Genomic DNA, 19,283 nt, shown 5'->3' with positions numbered 1-19,283 from the left:
CACTCATCCAACTGACCTTTGGCACAGGTCTTGCTAATGGCATGCGTGAGTGCAGTGCAAAGTTTGATCGCTTTCATGCAGTACGATGTCTTAAACAACGGACCGTTTCAAGATCGTTGATCTTGAATAAACGTGCTGAGTCCGACACACATGCACCCATGTTGGTAAGCAGGCTTGTTAAAGTAACCTAACGTTGCATAGGCTACTCTACATCAACAACCGCAGTTGCCTACCGCCCTAGCGGTTCTGTTGCCTGATCTCTGAACATCTAATGTAAATGCAAGGAACGTCTGTCTGTCACTATACTCCTATATATTTGTCTGTAGGCCAACTACGCATAGGTTAAATCTCGAACCACTCATCCGACTGACCTCAAATTTGGTAACGTTATGGGTCTTAAAATCAGGGGTATGTAATGCTCTACTAACTGCATAGGCCTGATTCTACATCATCGCCAATTTAACATGATCTACCTGCATCAACGTAATTGGGCAGCAAGTTTCTTGGAAAACAGTGTTTGTACGGGCACTGCACTAGTTTGTTTAAAATGCACACTATATTTGTGTTTTGATAGAGAATATAGGCTACATGGAAAAGTACATGAAACATTAATGAAATTTATTAGAGAAAACATGGAAACATAGAAACAGTGTCTTTAGTGATGTTACTGACAAATATAAATGCAGAGTTAACCCTGCTGTTGTGTGAGAGGTTGTCCTCCATCCCTGGCAGCATGTAGGTCCTGTTACTTAGCCCCCTCCTCCAGCGTTATTGTTGTTGTTGTTCTGGTTATTGATTAACTGTGCCAACAGCAGGGACAGTACAGTCTGCAGGGAATTGTCCTGCTGATAGTACGGAAAGAAGCCAAAGCCCTGCAAATATAAGAAACATCATTACTGTACATCTCAGATGCATTACTGCAACTTCCTTTCTGACTGAAACCCAAGGCAGTCACTGATCTTCTCTCTTTAGCCCTATTCAGACGGGATTAGTTTTGGAGACGTGGAGTGAAGTAATTTTACCACAGGATGTCTGTAAATGTGCACAGGATTAAGACATTTATGATGAAAGACTTCTGGTTAAACTCGGTTGTTCTACAGCTGAGAAAATATCACACAAATTCACTCTTCTTGTTGATTGCATTAGTTGCGAGATAAAATCATCACTCTGTGGTTTAAGTACATTATTTTATTACCATGTGATTCTTCAAGCGCCTCAATGTTAAAGAAAAAAAGTAAAATGTGGGAAAATATGTTTGAACTGCATATATATACATACATTTTCAAAGAGGGTCGTGTTATTCGCATTCATACAGGATTAATAGGTATTTCCCTGGTAATAATTACTGTTCTCTAAAACTATAAAACTTAAACCAAAGGTCTATTGACTGTTTCACAGATGTTGCTATTCAACCAGATTGACCATGGATCTAAGACATTTTCAAAATATTCTGAATTGTAAGAGTTGTTTTTGGTGTGACAAAGGGAGGAAACAAACCTCTCCACTGGACGAGCGCTTCGCTCGGGCAAGCTCATCTCGGGAAAGCTCATCGCCATGCTGGACACAAACACATCAACATACACTTTAGTCTTTTTATAAGTTCTGCAACGTCAATTAGTTTTATGGCTTCACTAGTTACTTACAGGAGCTGCATAGGAGAGGCAAAGGAGGCCAAGGAGGCACACAGCAATGATGGCTACTTTCATCTTTTCTTCTGACTCCTGTATCAAAAGTACAATACAGTTTTATCCACACAAAAATAGGCAGCACAAATGTGAACACTTTCGAGATGGTGTATGATTTAACAAAGTATATTGAACTTACCTGGAAGCAGATTCAACTCACACAGTAAAACAGTTCACCAAGGAGTCGTTTTAAAGTAAATGTCTATCTACATGTAGCCAATCACGTTGAAGAACTAGAAGTAGACCAATAATCTTCTAATTATTAGCAATTAAAGAAAATGTTGCAATCACAGATTTGGAGGATTTGACCATGATTTATGAAACTGTTAACCACATTTACATCATATGCATAATGCATGTCGGGGTCCCTAGAGACGCTTGATCTGTATGCCTGTCAGTATATGCCCGATAAGTTACCACAATAATTGTGTAAATGTAACATTCTGAGCCATTCAAGGTGTGCAAGTGTGCACTTATGAAAGGTTTGCCACATAGTCATGACAATCCACATTGAACAAAAATAAAAAATGAAATTGCATACATTTGTTGCTCACTTGTATGTGATTAAATACAATTCTCAAATTTGAGGACACACTTGATAGGTAGGTAGGTAGGTAGTTGGTAGGTAGATAGATCCACATATCATAACATATATCATATCATATCATATCATATCATATCATATCATATACTGTGTAGGCTACAGTAACACTTTAGTTTATGTTAATCATTAATACACAACAAAATATTCTAACAAAATATGTATTAAGCATAATTGCACATTAATTAAGTCTTTACAGTTTTTGCCCGTTGCTTGAACACTATAGACCCATGCTTAGACTAAAGTAACACAACTTTAAGTTTTGTTGCCATATCTCAAACACCTATACCTATACCTTAAACAAAAGTGCTGCTTTGCACTCTAGTTGCAATTCTGCAACACACTTACTCCTTTATGCAACACACTTGGTCCTGCATACTACTCTCTATGTCATACTAAGACACTTTGGTCAAAAATGAAATCTCAGAGTACCATTTGTTAAACACATGTATCCAAAATACAAAACACATCGGGTAATTGCAACCGCTCAAATACACACCTGAACGCACTTACTTGCAAAACTGAACACCAATCAGCCATCTACAAAAAGCCCATTCGTTTAGCCATTGGAAATGGTGATGTGAATGGTATATTTCCCAGTGTTGTGTCATTGTTTCCTTGTGTGTAGAGTTTTGGCACAATGAGTGAAGTTTTTCTGAATGTATTCAAGCAAATATGTTTTATATAAAGTAGACTAGTGTATTCCTCCTGATTTGCAAGTGTATGCATATGATGCAAGTGTGTTTCATTTTGTCACCAGAGTTACATTTTGACAAAGGATTGTTGGGTTTTGATTGCAGAGTTTAGGTACTGATAGAAGAGTTTCAATTTGGCATACAGGTGAAAGGTTTATTTCCTAGTGTTGAGTTATGTTCACTAGTGTGTAGAGTTTTGGTACAGTGAGCAAAGTTTTGCAAAATGTGTTCAAGCAAGGGGCAAAAACTGTAATTGAGCAATATCTTCTAAGGTATTCAAGAAGTAATTTGTCCTTGGTACTGTACATTGTTAATACACGAAAAGTTGATTTTGAGAAGGTTATTGATATATTCTGTCATAATGGGGAGTTTATAGACTGTTTTGATGTACAGTAGTGTCAAAACCACCTCTGCTCTGTGTTGCACACATATCCACAAGTTAACACATTGATTAGCAACATCCATATGGTCTTGAACGACTTTTTTCAAAGGTCCAGAAATTATAATAATGATATATTAGCAATTATTGAAAAAAAGTTTGTCTTTTGTTATATGACTTGATACTAGAGCATATAAATGAAACATGACAAGAAATGTAGGTATTAATGACCTTTATTACAAGAAACAATGTCTTCAGTGATGTGACAGACAAAATAGAAATTCAGAGTTAGCCCTGCTGTTGGGTGAGAGGTTGTTCCAACTCGGGCTGAGTGCCACTTGGAGACAACGGGAGTGTAATTACTGAGTTTCACCACATTCACTAAATACAAATTATGGAGGCTCTGTGTCACTCATTGCAAAATATGAAATGAAAACGGCAGATAACAGCACAGCAAGAATAAATGTAACTGTAAAACGATTAAATCAAATGTTTTATTTACAATTATATTGTTTGTGGGGCAAGATGGGGGAAGCCTCGCTTTCCTTGACTTCCGGGAGAAAATGCCACTGGTTCTGGTCCTGGTTTGGCGGGAAGAAGGGGTACGGATAGGGGTTAAAGCCAAAACCCCCGTTGTTCTGAAGACATGAGAAACACTCCTCACTACATGTCAAATGGACTATTACAACTTCCTGACTGAAACCCAAGGAAGTCACATAGCAGCTTAACTGACCGTCTCTTACTGCCTGCTTCACTGGTATTGCTATTCAACCAGACATTGATCCTTATTTTAGCACAAGCATAACCTGTCTGAGACCATGGATCTTAGACCTTTAAGAAATATTCTGAGAGTTGTTTTGGTGTGATGGACGGAGGAAACTAACCTCTCCAGTGGATGAGCGCTTCTCTCGGGCAAGCTCATCTCGGGCAAGCTCGACACCATGCTGGACACAAACATACAGTTAGTCTTTTCATAAGTTCTGCATGGTTAATTCACCAGTTTTATGGCTTCACTAGTTACTTACAGGAGCTGCAAAGGAGAGGCAAAGGAGGCCAAGGAGGCACACAGCTATGATGGCTACTTTCATCTTTTCTTCTGATGCCTGTATCAAAAGTACAATAGGAACTTTAAAATTAGAATTTAAAAACATCAAAGTATGCTGTATATGAAAACTTCCCAGATAGTCTATCAATAAAGTGTATTGAACTGACCTGGAGACAGTGCAGAAAAGCAGAGAAGCAGATTCATCTCAGAAAGACTAACTGGTTTCGTAAAAAGTTTCACCAAGGGGTCTTTTTAAAGGACACTTCTATGTAGCCAATCATGTTGAAGAACTAGAATTACATGTAGAGGAATAATCTTATTTTTGTCAACAAATGAGGAAAATGTTGGGTACAGATTTGGAGGATTTGACTTTGATTTAAAACACTTTTAACCACATTACATCATGTGCATGATGCATGTTTTGTTTCTCAGGGTCCTGAGCGACACGTACAGTAACATGTCATTATATGCCGGATGAGAAACCGCATTAGCAAAAACTGTGTAAATGTAACATTTTGAATCATTCAATGTATTTGCCAAATGCCAAATATCCAAAAAATAGATGTGTTTTCAATAGCCATGACAATTCACCTTGAATGTAAATAAAATTGCCTTCATGTGTTGCTTTCATGCATGTAGTAAAATACATACACACTCACATTTGAAGACAGATAGATCCACATATCACATAAGTTGTTCTTTCTACATTCTTAATAACATATTTTCACAAATTGTCTTAGTACTGACCCGTCAGCTATTAACTATTAACATAAGAAAGGAGATTCTGTATTATATGTATCAAGTTTTCCCAACTATGTTCTTTTTCCTAGACATTGTTTGATAAACTATTATCACCTCACATTTGTCACAATACTTATTTTGTTCAGAACTCATTCAGAGCAACATTATTTGTTGTTAAGGTCTTGGATCAAATAAGATTCCACCCTTTGCGCAAAATCTTCTTCAGCATATCAGAAGGGTTTTCAATGGGGATTAAGTCAATCCAGTGGTTTAGCTGTGGAGATGATTCTTCATCCTACTTGATCCACTGTTTCACACTTTGAGGCGGAGCATTCTTGGCATTGTCATCCTGAAATTTGCTCACGGTGTGCTGTTACAGAAGAAAAGATTGACTTATAAGCCCAGATCATAACAGGCTTGTACAGTGGGTCGTATGCATACTGTAGCTGATCATTTTAGCACCTTGACTCTTCTGCTCTGGAACCATGCTGTCAAACTGTGTTCTTAGGCAATGGTTATCAGAAGTTTGCCTGATTTTCATTCCAGAATGATCACTTCTGAGATGTGCACATCACATTGTGTTTTTATTCAAATTTTAGACAACATCCCAACTTTTTGAAAAAAAAAAAAATGGCTGTGACAGAAAAAGAATAATTTTGCTCAATGTGAGCATTGTCATCATCATCATCATTTTTTATAGAAAATATACCTGTCTCACAGTGTGACCATTATTTTCCCAATTTCTCAATAAGTTATGGGAGATGTACGTATTAGCTGGTTACGAAGGTAATGGGCAATGGCAATGTAACAGTGTGTGATTGTCGAGAAATAAATTTTTGTATACACAGCTATTGATGGAAATACAGTATATCAGTAAATATTGCTTTAGCAGATAGTAGTTTTATCATATCTCATTTCCAAACATGTTGTATCTTCACAGAGGTTTTTCGGGGGGAAAAAAATGATGGTGGGTCACTATGGAAACCTCACCTGGAGGTAATGTCATGATTTATTTTTAAATAAATACTGTACAGCAATTTCCTGTGCATTAGCTGCATTACTGTATGTATAAGCCGCAGGGCAGTGTTTTATGCAAGTTATAAGAAACAAAACCATATTAATACCGTATTACAGTTTTTGCCCGTTGCTTGAACACTATAGACCCATGCTTAGACTAAAGTAACACAACTTGAAGTTTTGTTGCCATATCTCAAACACATGTACCTATACCTTAAACAAAAGTGCTGCTTTGCACTCTAGTTGCAATTCTGTAACACACTTACTCCTTTATGCAACACACTTGGTCCTGCATACTACTCTCTATGTCATACATAGACACTTCGTTCAAAAATGAAGTACTCATAGTACCATTTGTTAAACACATGTATCCAAAATACAAAACACATCGGGTAATTGCAACCACTCAAATACACACCTGAACGCACTTACTTGCAAAATTGAACACCAATCAGCCATCTACAAAAAGCCCATTCGTTTAGCCATTGGAAATGGTGATGTGAACGGTATATTTCCCAGTGTTGTGTCATTGTTTCCTTGTGTGTAGAGTTTTGGCACAATGAGTGAAGTTTTTCTAAATGTATTCAAGCAAATATGTTTTATATAAAGTAGACTAGTGTATTCCTCCTGATTTGCAAGTGTATGCATATGATGCAAGTGTGTTTCATTTTGTCACCAGAGTTACATTTTGACAAAGGATTGTTGGGTTTTGATTGCAGAGTTTAGGTACTGATAGAAGAGTTTCAATTTGGCATACATGTGAAAGGTTTATTTCCTAGTGTTGTGTTATGTTCGCTAGTGTGTAGAGTTTTGGTATGGTGAGCGAAGTTTTGCAAAATGTGTTCAAGCAACGGGCAAAAACTGTAACTGCCCCTGTGTATTAACCTCATAGCTAAATAAATTTTGCTAAATCAATGTATAAACTGCAGCTGTTAGTGGGGAAATGATGGTATCATGCATCTCACATAAATAGTATTACAGTTTTTGCCCGTTGCTTGAACACATTTGGCAAAACTTCGCTCACTGTGCCAAAACTCTACACACAAGTGAATATAACACAACACTAGGAAATAAACCTTTCACATCTATGCCAAATTGAAACTCTTCTATCAGTACCTAAACTCTGCTATCAAAACCCAACCATCCTCTGTCAAAATGTAACTCTGGTGACAAAATGAAACACACTTGCATCATATGCATACACTTGCAAATCAGGAGGAATACACTAGTCTACTTTATATAAAACATATTTGCTTGAATACATTTAGCAAAACTTCACTCATTGTGCCAAAACTCTACACACAAGTAAACATGACACAACACTGGGAAATATACCATTCACATCACCATTTCCAATGGCTAAACTGAGGGCTTTTTGTAGATGGCTGATTGGTGTTCAGTTTTGAAAGTAAGTGCGTTCAGGTGTGTATTTGAGAGGTTGCAATTACCCGATGTGTTTTGTATTTTGGATACATGTGTTTAACAAATGGTACTATGAGATTTCATTTTTGAACGAAGTGTCTGTGTATGACATAGAGAGTAGTATGCAGGACCAAGTGTCTCGCATAAAGGAGCAAGTGTGTTGTAGAATTACAACTAGAGTGCAAAGCAGCACTTTTGTTTAAGGTATAGGTACATGTGTTTGAGATTTGACAACAAAACTTCAAGTTGTGTTACTTTAGTCTAAGTATGGGTCTGTAGTGTTCAAGCAACGGGCAAAAACTGTAAATAGTAGTAAACATAAATTGTTTATCTCATGAATGGTTTGGTATAATTTCAATCTCTGTAGGAGAACAGATCGTAGAATATCCACTTGTAATGTGTGAGGCAAAACTCTGCATATGCCGTAGATTGAAAAACAAAACAAATGTTTACTGTGAGTGAAAGTTTGTTTTTTATTGTTATGTCAATACATGTCATTATACCCCGCATTGTCAGAATAAACAAAACACCAATGCGACCACCAAGTGTCTTTCTGATGGCATCTGGGACTTAGTTGATCTGGAGGTCGTCTGACCCCTGAGTTAGCCAACGGCTGGAGCTGGAGCATTGTTCAGCAGGCCTGTCAGGAACTTCAGGAGCTGCATGAACTGGCCTCTGGTGATCTCGGGCAAAGTGATCTGCTAAAAGACAAAAGCACCAAACGTTATGATCAAGTCTTTGAAAAGGTGACCGTGTGGGGCACGCTTAGCCCATCGATACTGGAGAAAATAATTGGGCCTTAAAACAAACCTCATTGCCGTTGAAGTTTGAGTCGCGAGCCACGCGCACATGATCATCAGTGGCCTGTGAACATGAATAAATAACATCTGTTAGTATACATGCCAATGCTTTGATCGTCAGTACAAGTTCCTCAATCGAAAAACACAGCTTCAAAGGTAAAATGTGACAGGAAAATATCTGGCCATAGAGATTCATGGACGGACACACAGATGGACAGCTGATAATGCTAGAGTGGTACAGTGAAATTTGATTACGGTGGTTTGCTGGTTTGCTATATTAGACTTACACAGACAGCAAGGGTCAGCGCAAAGAACAATGCCAAAAGCAGTACTGACTTCATGATGTTGATCACTGAATAAAAAAAAAATAGAAATTACTCAGACATGTACAGTGTAACTAAAACACACACACACACACACAAAAGGGACATTTTAAAACAACTATTACCGTCTCTTGCAGGGTATCTGACGCCGATTCAGAGATTTCTGAGATTGGTTTGGCATCGTGTCATATTCCACTTAAATACAGAGACGGATTACATAATATCCACACAACAACAACAATTTTGCATGTCCCAATGGCAGAATCATATTTCCTAATATTCATTCTGCTGAAATGTTAAGCACTAAATCTCTGTGCTTTACTTAAAAGGTGTGTCTTACAAGAATAGATAGGCGTTCATGTGGCAAAAAGCTAATATGATTAATATAGCATATTATGAAAGAACATAGCTTTGCATCACATGTTGAGACCAACTGCAACAACACTAATATCTTGCCAAAAATGCAGAAATTAGAAAAATATTCAGGTCAATATTCAGGTCAAGCTAAAAGGTTAAAGTATTAAGTGGGAATATGACCAGAAATACACAAGTTCTGTAATCACTTTATTAACCCTCCTGTTGTGTTCACAGTCAAATTTGACTGGTTGACCATTCTTTTCTCTCAAAAATATTGTTCAATTATTCTGACTTCATTAACACAGGGCATCTGAGAACACAAAACAAATTTTGATCAATTTCATAACAATTGGGGGGTTTATTTAACTTTGGAACACCCATGTGTATTGGTTAAAAATGACCAGCCATTAGAAATTAATGGGTAAGAAAATGGTCAGTGTAAGACAAGCACATACCTATTGATCAGATGGACTGAACGTGTGCTGTACATTCACAAACACCCACACTCACGCTCTTCACTTCTTTGCCATGCCAGCCTCCACTGAAACCTTTCCCCAATAGTATTTTCCCTTTTCTGACTTGCAGGAGCTCAGGTCAATGAGGCCTGCATGCCATACAAAGCTAATGGACGCTCAAAACTGGTCATATCTAGATATATATCTAATCGAACTTACTGTAAGTCGATACAAAGGTCTACCACAACATTAGATGATAATATATGTGTTACATATATGTTACAACAAGTTATAATGCAGCTGCCATTTTTGACCAGGAACACAAAAGTAAACATATAATGGAACTCAACAGGAGGGTTAGATGGGTTTGAATAAGACATAGCTTTCTTAATTACTCTGACTCCCTGCCATTAATTGTCACATCTATCATTTTCATTCAGCAGTTGAAACGCTAACATTATTCTTCATGAGTCTTGCCTTTGTCTAAGTAAAATGTCTTGTCGTGGGCGTCTCTTCACTAATCTCAACAGTAAAACGGCATGGCAATATTCTCAAAACGGCATGGCTGTCTTGATCATAGGATTAGACATGCTAGGTGGAGTATGGGTGTTGTATCATTGCCCAACAGCTGTAACCCTATAAAAGACACATTGTAGAGGAAAATCTCAGAAGCACACAGAGAGAGTAAGTCAGAGTGGCTGTTTTGGGTCTTTTACATCACTATGACTTTATGGTTGTAAATGTTATTTACAGTATTGTTGGGGAATATTGTTATAACATGAGTTTGATTTGCATGTTGTTTGAATTTGTCTTGAATGATGAATATGAATTGCTCTTTCACAGAAATGGCGTACTTCATTTTGGTGGCTTTACTACTGTCAAGTGCTGCTGCTTACGTAAGTTTGCTTGGCTTTGCTTTCCATATATAACATCAAGACACAGTATTGATATTGAGAACAGTATTGATTACATGATAGTACTTGAAATCAGTATTTAAAGGAGAAATAGCCATAGCACCGGAGATCCACTGAAGAGTAAGATATATAGGGCGTTTGTCATAGCCTCTGATGGAATATGTCCCCCCTCTCTACATACTCAGCCTGGCGGGAAGCAGCAAGGATTTGGATCTCAGAACTCCCCCTCCAGAGGATCTATGAGGGTAAGACTGGGGAACACGCTGGGTTTAAAGGAGAATCGAGATCTCTGTCTGTTGAGGTCACAGAGTACTGTTGGTATGGGAAAAAAAAACAGATCAATACGTTCTACCTAGCTTGAGTGTCTGCCTCAAATAGTCAGAGCTGCCATTCAGGTATAGTGCTACACTCTGGGGGCATAAACAGGGGGGTTCATGAACCTGTCCCCATAGTGTAGTACTGTAGATGCCTGACAGCTCTAGCCATTGGCTGTGGCAACTCAAGCTAGGTAGAACTGATTGTTTTCAGTGTTTTTTTTTTGTTTGTTTGTTTTTACGGTACTCGTGACCTCGAGGAACTGAAATCTATATGGAAAATCACAAGATCACAATCACAACAACTATAGTCAAGTGTATCATATCTTATGATATAGACATTTTAGCCATTGTAGTTTTGAGAAAAATAAGGTGGTCATCAGTTAATGTTCACTGTGTGTTTGTGATTATAGCCTGGTGGAAGTTCTGGGAGGCAGGAGCGGCCAAGTGGAGGTTCTGGAATGCAGGGCGGGCCATTTGGAGGTTCTGGAATGCAGATTGGAAGTCTTGCGTTGCAGGATCTGCTTAGGGAAGGTTTTGGGATGCAGGGTCAGTCTAACGGAGGATTTGGAAGGCAGTCTGGCGGAGGTTTTGGGATGCAGGATCGGCCTAGTCGAGGTTTTGGGATGCAGGGTCGGCCTAGCGAAGGTTTTGGGATGCAGGGTTCTCAGGGTTCTCAGTCAATGGGTGGGGGAAGGTCACGGCCACGTCGGAATGGTAGACGCAGACCTGGACAAAGGAGACCCAGACCTGGACAAATGGAACGCGACTTTGGATCAATGGAACGCGACTTTGAATCAATGGGACCAGACTTTGAATCAATGGGACCAGACTTTGAATCAATGGGACCAGACTTTGAATCAATGGGATCCGACTTTGAATCAATGGGATCCGACTTTGGGGACTTTTTCCCAGGCATGGATGACTGGGACATGAACGCGGCTGATGAATGGGTGAATTAAGTTTTGAGTGATAAAAGTCCTTGCTTCAAAAAATGAAGATCATATCTATTTTTGTATGTGTTTTAATGGTCTCTTATATTAATTAAAATATGAATAAATAACTCAAATAAATTAATTATGATCCATAGATGCTTTGGGGACCAGACGGAGAGGGCCAGTTCGATGAGGGATGCGATGATGGAGATGACCCAGATGTTCCTGGCAGAGGGGACCAAAGGGTAATTGCTATAATTGAGCACTGACCAAAAAGATGGATCTTTGAACAGAAAGTACTCCTTACTCTGTCACAGACATATTTATATTTCATTCAGTGTTTGATTGCTTTCAGAACCTGTTCCCGTCATAATGAGTACGTGGTGGCATTTTTATCTATTCATTGATTGCTTTTTTGTTTGTTTGTTTGTTTGTTTTGTTTTCTGTGTCCATGACATGTCCAGGGTCAAGGACGGGGACGGCAGGGACAGAGAGCCCCGAGGGCCAGAGCACAACAGGGAGGCAGGGGGGGCAACAGGAGGGGCCAAAATGGGAGGGTAAGACCAAGGAGATGATGTCTGATAATGAATGAATGAATGAATGAATGAATGAACGAACGAATGTACGAACAAATGAATGTGCATTCCTCTCCCGATGTAGGGACAAGGGGGTGCAGGTGGAAGACTTCCATTTGGAGCAAGACAAGTGACGCCCGAAATTATGGTGTGTATCACATCCATAGCACATGGTTTTGTCAGATTCTGATAGATGTGTCAATGCCAGTGTCTATGCAGAAATATTGACCCTGTTCACACTCCTATAGCCTAGGTACGAGGAAAACGTGCAAGGATGCAACTGATCAAATGTAGAATGCAATTATGGATTTATAATGCAGTTCATGGCATCACTTCTTATGATTTAATTGGTTTCCCTCATATTCTCATTGCAGGAACTCTTGGAGTTTACCCCCATTGTCAAGGTAAATCTTCATTGTATTTTACCTCAAATAATGGCAAAAGAGAAATTCTAATATCGTCTCATAATTTTGCAGAAGTTTACATAAATAGCAATCTTTCTAATGTTTCTGAATATTTCTTTACAGGCTGACAACGTGACTCTACCAGTAAGATAGAAACACAATACAGATGTTTACTAATGGTATTTTAAATCTTTGAAAAGGCAGTTTCTAACCAAACATCTTGTTTTCTTTCCAGATCAATGCTAGTCTGCCACTGCCGGAGGTAAATACTCAAGTATTATTGTCTGTCTATATCACGTTGGTTTATTGACTTTCTGAATTGTGTCATTCAATTGTCTGTTTGCCTGGTGTGTTTGTTGTAGGGAGAGAGCGTCTTCATACTGCCACAGGTAAGCACAAGACACCTACCCCCTTTCTAAAGGGACTCACTGCTCTCTCCAAATACTCTCCTTGCAATAGTAATTGTAGAATATTAAATAGTATATTTTATCACTGTTATGTATAAATGTATACTGTATGTATAAATTCCAAGCATTTGGAGCAAATGTGTTTTGAGTGTTGAAGAGGTATATAGGCTATAAAAGTCAAACTGTGATGTACAGTATACAGTATGGGTGTCTTTATTTGGTGCTAAATGGGGTTGTTTTGTCTCACAGCGCCGGCGGAGACCAGCAGCCGGGGTAAGTCAGGAAATCACATTATAGGTCACATGTTTGGTTTTGATTTTGACTAAGTTTCCCTCACCCTGTTCCTTTATGTTCCATTCAGTTTGGACAGCAATCCATTGGTGCCCAGGTAACACCTTGCATTTATGTCCTCTGGAAAATAGTGTTACATGTTGTGCATAATAATCAATTAAAAGAAATGACATCCAGAAAGGCTAACACTTCATTTTAGCCAACATGTTAGTCATTAATTCATAGCTAATATGTATACAGTAGGCACTCAACAAGGTCTATTAAGCACCACTGCACATCTATTACTGTAGGTCTTAATTGAACAATTTCTTATTATTAATCAATTGGTCATTCACTCTTGGTAACCCCTCAATAAGCAACCATTTGATCTTGGTCTAAGGTTACTGGCATTTAATATGGATTGTATGGATTTAGTATCACTGAATATGTGAGTTATAGTGACAGAATGATAACTAGAATGATTTACTACTTTTACTAATACTAGCCTACGTATTAATAACCTTGGATTAAGACCAATTACTTGCTTATTCAGGATTTACCTAGAGTAATTCACCTTTTGAGTAAGAATAAGACATTGTTGAATGAAGACCTAATGACTGATGCTTAATACAGACCTTATTGAGCAGTAATACATGTACATATTAGTTATATATTGGAATACATAATAAAAAGTTACCCTAAAGGGTATGCTAATGCAATTCTGAGAAGCTGATTGATAATAACTAACTCCCACTCTCTAGAATTCCCAGCCTTATGTGAAGTTCAACTACAATCCAAATGCAACTGCGCCAAACGTAGGTGTTTTGTGCTTACATAATGCTGTCTTCTGTATTTCATGCTCTCTGATAAATCATAATACTGTCTTCTGAAGTACTTTTTGCTTTCTGATAAATCTTAAAATGTTTCATGACTCACTTATGTCACCATTATACATTTTCATTCATAGCCAAAGTTTGCCTTTGAATATGGAACTGTGAGTACTTCTGTATTTTGTATTTAAGAATGATGTTGTACAATCCTACATTCAGCTGTGGTATTTGATCTAATATCAAATCGTATCATTCTGTTCCAAATGTTCTGTTCTTTGTTATAAAGTTGCCATCATCTCTGAAAGTTAGTATACACATTTTGGCACTCTTTATATATCTATCTATATATGCAAAGAATATCATATTATTGACCTAGAACATACTGTAACTCCTTGATTGGCTGACAGTAGTGCTGTGATGTAATTGACTGATGTTCCCAGGCATCGGACCCTATCCCAAAGTAACTGAAGAGATTAGTGATGATGCCAATTAGCATGTAAGTTGTTTCTTACAATCACTCAAATCTGCAGTATGTAAATATACATATAAACTGTTTTGTTTTAACATGAATTCATGTTTGCTTTTACAGATCTGGACAATTGTGGCATAGAAGATGAGAAGCACAATCACAGATGTGATCATGTCTACATCCTTCTGCACGACTCTAGAATGTTCTCTCAAAACTGTATCAGAACTATGATACTGTAGAAGTTTAATAAATCATTCAAGCATGGATATTGTTTGTGCAGTCATACTTGTTTTATTGTCCGTAGTATATGAAGACATATTACTATGACAAGATGACATAAATCCCACTCTACATCAGCCTACCATAATTGGATAAGGTATTGCTGAATCACTGGTACAATATAGCATTGACTTCTATTGTATGTCTTCACTGGAGCACACAGACATTCAAAATTAGTTTTTCTTAAATTTCAAAATACTTATTTTATTTTAAAAAGGTGCAAAAGCTCCCACTTCTGAGAAGCACCCTGATGTCCCCCAAAGCATGGTACAACTACTAATTAAATTTTGGTGTGGGACTTCAGTGTGTTATAACTGCCTTGTACATATGAACATACTCATTTGAAGGCTGTAGTGTGTTGAAAACTTAAAAGGGGGACCTGTTCCTGCATGGTGCAATACAGTTCCATTGTGTAATCCCAGGCATTTCAGTCATGCTGGCGCAATGTCAGAGACAGCAAGCCAGCGCATCATCAAAATAATTTTGACACTATTGTTTTAAGGTAAAATAACTACATTGTCTTGCTTTATGGTGGACTGGGTTGTGGCTAAGGATCTCGACTAGCATATTTCGCTGTAATAACTAATAAGGAATCATTTAAGCCAGTAATGCTTTGATGCTGGTTTATTATTCATTTTGAAAGTAACCCATGAAGTAGGTATACTGTGATCTATAAAGAATGTACAAATGACAACAGTGAAAACAAAAATTCTAAGTTAACTGAGCCTGCTGACAGCCACTAATCTTCCTAAAGACACTGACACACTTAGGAAATACATACAGTAATACCACAACTGAACATACACAAAGGGGACCTGTTGAAAGCTTGTCAGGTAGTTCATGGTAGAAATGAAAATCTTGGATAACCCTGTGTAAGAGAATGACATAAAAATGTTCAATAAACTATCACAACTCAAAACTATGTTGATAGCGCTGAATGAAATGACAATGAAACCACATATGCAACAGCAACAATGAATACAATAGTTATTGAAGTACCTCCTCAATTCCTGGGCCAGCCATGTCTCCACGAGCCTCAGGTGGTGAAGTTGCCCTCAACGTAACTCCTCCTTTTCCTGGATTCTACCCAATCAGAAGCCAACACACTAAGTCAGCATGTTGAATGCTTTTACTGCCCTCTACTGGCCATATGGATATCTCACAAACTCAGCTCAAGACTTGACCATCTCCTTACCTGAACTGGCAGCTGGGGTTTCTGGGTAGTCAGTACAATATTCTGCTGTGCATTGTTTGGGTTGGGCTGCACCACTCCAGGGTTGTTTCTCTGAGGATAGCCGTAGGACATGTAGTAGGGATAGCCCTGTAGGACACACAGAGCGCAGAGCTGAGAATGACCTGCTCTTCAGCCTATGAACTACCACACATCAAGCGTACTCAGAGTTAACATTCATTACCTGTCCTCCAGCGCCTTGAGGAAATGGCATGGAGGGATAGTACTGAGGAAAGACCTAGTGCACAGAGATTAGAAACAACATCAGTTAACAAGCCATCCGCATCTTGAACACACATAAAACTCTTTAAACTACATTACATGGGCTTGCCATATTGCATTTATACACACAGCACTTTTTACCGTCTCTCAATCTACTTTTCTTTTTTTTTTAATCTTTCTGTCTTATCCCTATAAATAGCCATCTATACACAGTAAAGTTGAGCAGCTAAATGCTATTTCACTGCATGTTATTTTACAACAGTATCTCTATGTATGTGACAAATAAAAATCTCTGATCCTTGATCCTTGTTTTCTGTATTCTATCTCCACTGTATTCTGCTTCAGTTAGTGCTGTTATGCCAGATGGCAGCAAGGCAATTCTGGTAGCCTACCTGGGGTTGGAACTGTGGAGAATTAGGGTCCACAGGCCCGGCAGGCAATTCCTGCTGGGGTGGGCTGAACTGGAAAGGGGACACCTGGTTCCCCTGCGCGGGCAGCAGCCCAGGATTGGCCTGCTGGGGTAGGAAGGGACCAGCTGCCTGAGGGTTAAAGTTCAGCACCCGCTGGGGCATAATGATATTGGGCTGGAAAAACGGGTTGATGAAGGGTGTTCTCTAGAGTTGAAAAGTATACAGAGCCATCAGTAAAAAATATAAACAATAATTGTGTTATATTTTCCAGTAAGTTATATTTATTTTTCAACATCATGGTCATTTACCTGTGCTTGACCTAAGCCAACACCTGTAAGGGTAACTCCCCCCAGCCCAACTCCCCCCAGCCCAAGAATCTGAAAAGAAAACAGAAATAAGGACATTCCAAGTCTAATGTGGAACACCAGCCAGGCAGAGCACTCGGAATTATTTCATAATGTTCCTTACCTCATTACTGGCGCTTGCAACAATTCCAAGCTGGGGCTGGAATATCTGGAAAAGACGAGATGAGGCAAACAATGAAATGCATGCAACTTTTCATTCAACACAAAAGACCCAAGTCAATGCACGTACTGGGAACATCTGCACAGTCACTCACTGGAATTGCATTGCAGACACAGAGAACACAAGTCCAGAGAGAGGCAGCTTTGATATCCATCATGTTGAACTGTGAGACAAAGAGACAGTTAATGCATTTTAAAAAGTGGGAAAAAAACAGTTCACAGTTCTACAGTTCACCTCTAAAAAGACAATGTTTACCGTATCAAATATTGTTCTGTGCAAAGAGATGTACAGTAGTGCTCCTTGTTTTCTTTCTGGACTCCACTTCACAAGCACTGTTGCTTTTGCCTTTTAAACCCAATCTCTCTCTCTCTCACTCTCTCTCTCTCTCACTCTCTCTCTCTCTCTTCTTCTCACCAGTTCCATCTCTGGTCTGCGGCTGGTGTGGTGTGGCACTAATGAACTCCCCTCCACAGACATCATCTCAGAGGCCATTATGGGTAATCAATTACACCACAAACCTTGAACGGATGAGACTGGACTCTTTGGCTCATTTCTAAATGGCAGCTACTCAAGGCCTCATGATTTGTGCTAAAAGCACAATTTTGTCTCCATCAAATGGTAGATTATGTGCAAATGCATCCACAAGTTCAACAACAGTACTTTGAGATAAACAGTTTTGAGATCTTCACACTGTAGATGTTCACAGGTGGAGACTGGTGACTGGGGACATGTTATGTTTCATTGACACATTCAGCTGAGTCATGCTGAGCATATCTAGTGGCGTAGAGGCCGGTGAGTGTCTAGGTTTTAGAGAGGGCATGTCGCAAGGGCTGAAACATAGTTGTGAGTCAGCATGGCTGCAAAGTGGCCCTGTAATTACTGCTGTGTGGGTACAGCACCTGCGAGAGGTGGCTTAGGTTTCAGACAGAATATCTGCAACGTCTAATGCAACACTTACCAGGAATATCTCAAGGACTTATTGCAATTACACTGCAGACACATCTAATTACTGTATCAATCTATCTATAGATATGTCCTGGCTGCGACCCTTGCTACAAATGTTTGTTTGTTTGTTTTTTTCATAAAGTACACACTGTTATGCTTGGTGATGTTGTGCTATTAGGATCCAGACAGTGAGGCTGTGCGAGAATCAAGACCAACATGGTGTTTATAGCAAATGCTAATTTGCATCACTTGTCCCTAGGAATAGCGACTAAGCAGCAAAAAAAAAACACATTGAAGTGCTCTCACAAGTGTCCTAATGGCATGAGAAAAATGTTTTAGTGCCTTTTGGAGTGCCAGTTCAAACAATATCAATGGATCTAGGTCAGACTCTGTGAAGAGTCATGATCTCCAGGCTACCAATGCGTGCCTTTCCATTGGAATAGGGTGCCATTATGGAGCGCCCTCTATGCTGCCCCTACATGCCATTGTTCCAAAGAGTCATTTCCAGTACAGAAGTGGAATGCAGCGCTGTATATTGCACTACGTGTGAGAAAACATAAAGAAGTGCCAATGTAGGTGCTCCTCTAGTGGATACAATGTGACGCATTGAAGTAAAGGTACATAGATTTAGAGAAGTTTCCTAATGTATGCCCCTGCAGTGGAAAATATGTGATATATACAGTAGGTGCCTTTATAATGGGATACACTTGTTGATGTTTCCTACAGGTCCCTTTCCGATGAAAAAATCATCAAGTTCCCTCTGAGATAGCACTGTGGCACTATGAAGTCAAACTATGTCAAGTGTCAAGTGAACAAATCCCAGTAAAATGAGTTAGTACCCTACAGTCAGGGATGGATTATTGAGTTGATTTAGCGGGCCCTGAAGCCCAAGCCTCTGCATGAAGCTGCTACCATGTTTTCCACCCCTCATATCCGATTAGGGCTCCTCGGTCAAATAACACGGGTTATGTTGTGTGATATGCCTTACTTGGACAAACCAATGGTATACCATGGGTTATGTTATTCACCCCTG

The 19,283-nt window shown here is 38.9% G+C and overlaps 2 protein-coding genes and 2 long non-coding RNA genes across 4 annotated transcripts; 1 reads left to right on the top strand and 3 right to left on the bottom strand.

The window, feature by feature from the left end:
• Positions 1–3,634: 3,634 nt before the first annotated feature.
• Positions 3,635–4,619, bottom strand: LOC134101334 (uncharacterized). The gene is made up of 4 exons (XR_009941370.1): positions 4,573–4,619; positions 4,386–4,463; positions 4,245–4,304; positions 3,635–3,941 (listed from the first exon to the last, which is right to left on the bottom strand). It is a non-coding gene; the product is annotated as an uncharacterized LOC134101334 (long non-coding RNA).
• Positions 4,620–8,033: 3,414 nt separating this feature from the next.
• Positions 8,034–8,879, bottom strand: LOC134101256 (uncharacterized). Its single transcript, XR_009941364.1, has 4 exons — positions 8,834–8,879; positions 8,673–8,737; positions 8,396–8,449; positions 8,034–8,286 (listed from the first exon to the last, which is right to left on the bottom strand). It is a non-coding gene; the product is annotated as an uncharacterized LOC134101256 (long non-coding RNA).
• A 1,486-nt stretch (positions 8,880–10,365) lies between these two features.
• Positions 10,366–14,902, top strand: LOC134065758 (keratin, type I cytoskeletal 9-like). Its single transcript, XM_062520822.1, has 17 exons — positions 10,366–10,416; positions 10,620–10,679; positions 11,162–11,701; positions 11,839–11,928; positions 12,148–12,240; positions 12,344–12,406; positions 12,633–12,662; positions 12,786–12,806; positions 12,898–12,924; positions 13,025–13,051; positions 13,319–13,342; positions 13,431–13,457; positions 14,101–14,154; positions 14,307–14,333; positions 14,456–14,473; positions 14,610–14,665; positions 14,759–14,902. The coding sequence occupies exons 1-16, from the start codon at positions 10,366–10,368 to the stop codon at positions 14,631–14,633; spliced, it is 1,176 nt and encodes a 391-aa protein (XP_062376806.1). The 3' UTR covers positions 14,634–14,665; positions 14,759–14,902.
• Positions 14,903–15,526: 624 nt separating this feature from the next.
• odam (odontogenic, ameloblast associated) lies at positions 15,527–17,626 on the bottom strand. The gene is made up of 9 exons (XM_062520808.1): positions 17,561–17,626; positions 17,400–17,468; positions 17,249–17,293; positions 17,089–17,157; positions 16,763–16,984; positions 16,333–16,386; positions 16,113–16,238; positions 15,917–16,000; positions 15,527–15,785 (listed from the first exon to the last, which is right to left on the bottom strand). Exons 2-9 carry the CDS (start codon positions 17,460–17,462, stop codon positions 15,756–15,758), a joined length of 693 nt encoding a protein of 230 aa, XP_062376792.1. The 5' UTR covers positions 17,463–17,468; positions 17,561–17,626; the 3' UTR covers positions 15,527–15,755.
• Between the last annotated feature and the right edge of the window lie 1,657 nt (positions 17,627–19,283).

This window comes from Sardina pilchardus, chromosome 2 (genome assembly GCF_963854185.1).
Source record: "Sardina pilchardus chromosome 2, fSarPil1.1, whole genome shotgun sequence".
NCBI lineage: Eukaryota > Metazoa > Chordata > Actinopteri > Clupeiformes > Clupeidae > Sardina > Sardina pilchardus.
This window is presented reverse-complemented; position numbering and strand designations above follow the sequence as displayed.

What these genes read in the sequence shown, in the direction of transcription:
- LOC134065758 (XM_062520822.1), top strand. Translation starts at nt 10,366, where the DNA reads ATGGCGTACTTCATTTTGGTGGCTTTACTACTGTCAAGTGCTGCTGCT. An exon ending in GGAGGGGCCAAAATGGGAGG is followed by an intron (nt 12,241 to 12,343) that starts GTAAGACCAAGG and finishes CTCCCGATGTAG; the next exon opens with GGACAAGGGGGTGCAGGTGG. An exon ending in CTGACAACGTGACTCTACCA is followed by an intron (nt 12,807 to 12,897) that starts GTAAGATAGAAA and finishes TTTTCTTTCCAG; the next exon opens with ATCAATGCTAGTCTGCCACT.
- odam (XM_062520808.1), bottom strand. Translation starts at nt 17,462, where the DNA reads ATGATGGATATCAAAGCTGCCTCTCTCTGGACTTGTGTTCTCTGTGTC. An exon ending in CTCCACAGTTCCAACCCCAG is followed by an intron (nt 16,387 to 16,762) that starts GTAGGCTACCAG and finishes TCTGTGCACTAG; the next exon opens with GTCTTTCCTCAGTACTATCC. An exon ending in AACCCCAGCTGCCAGTTCAG is followed by an intron (nt 16,001 to 16,112) that starts GTAAGGAGATGG and finishes CTGATTGGGTAG; the next exon opens with AATCCAGGAAAAGGAGGAGT.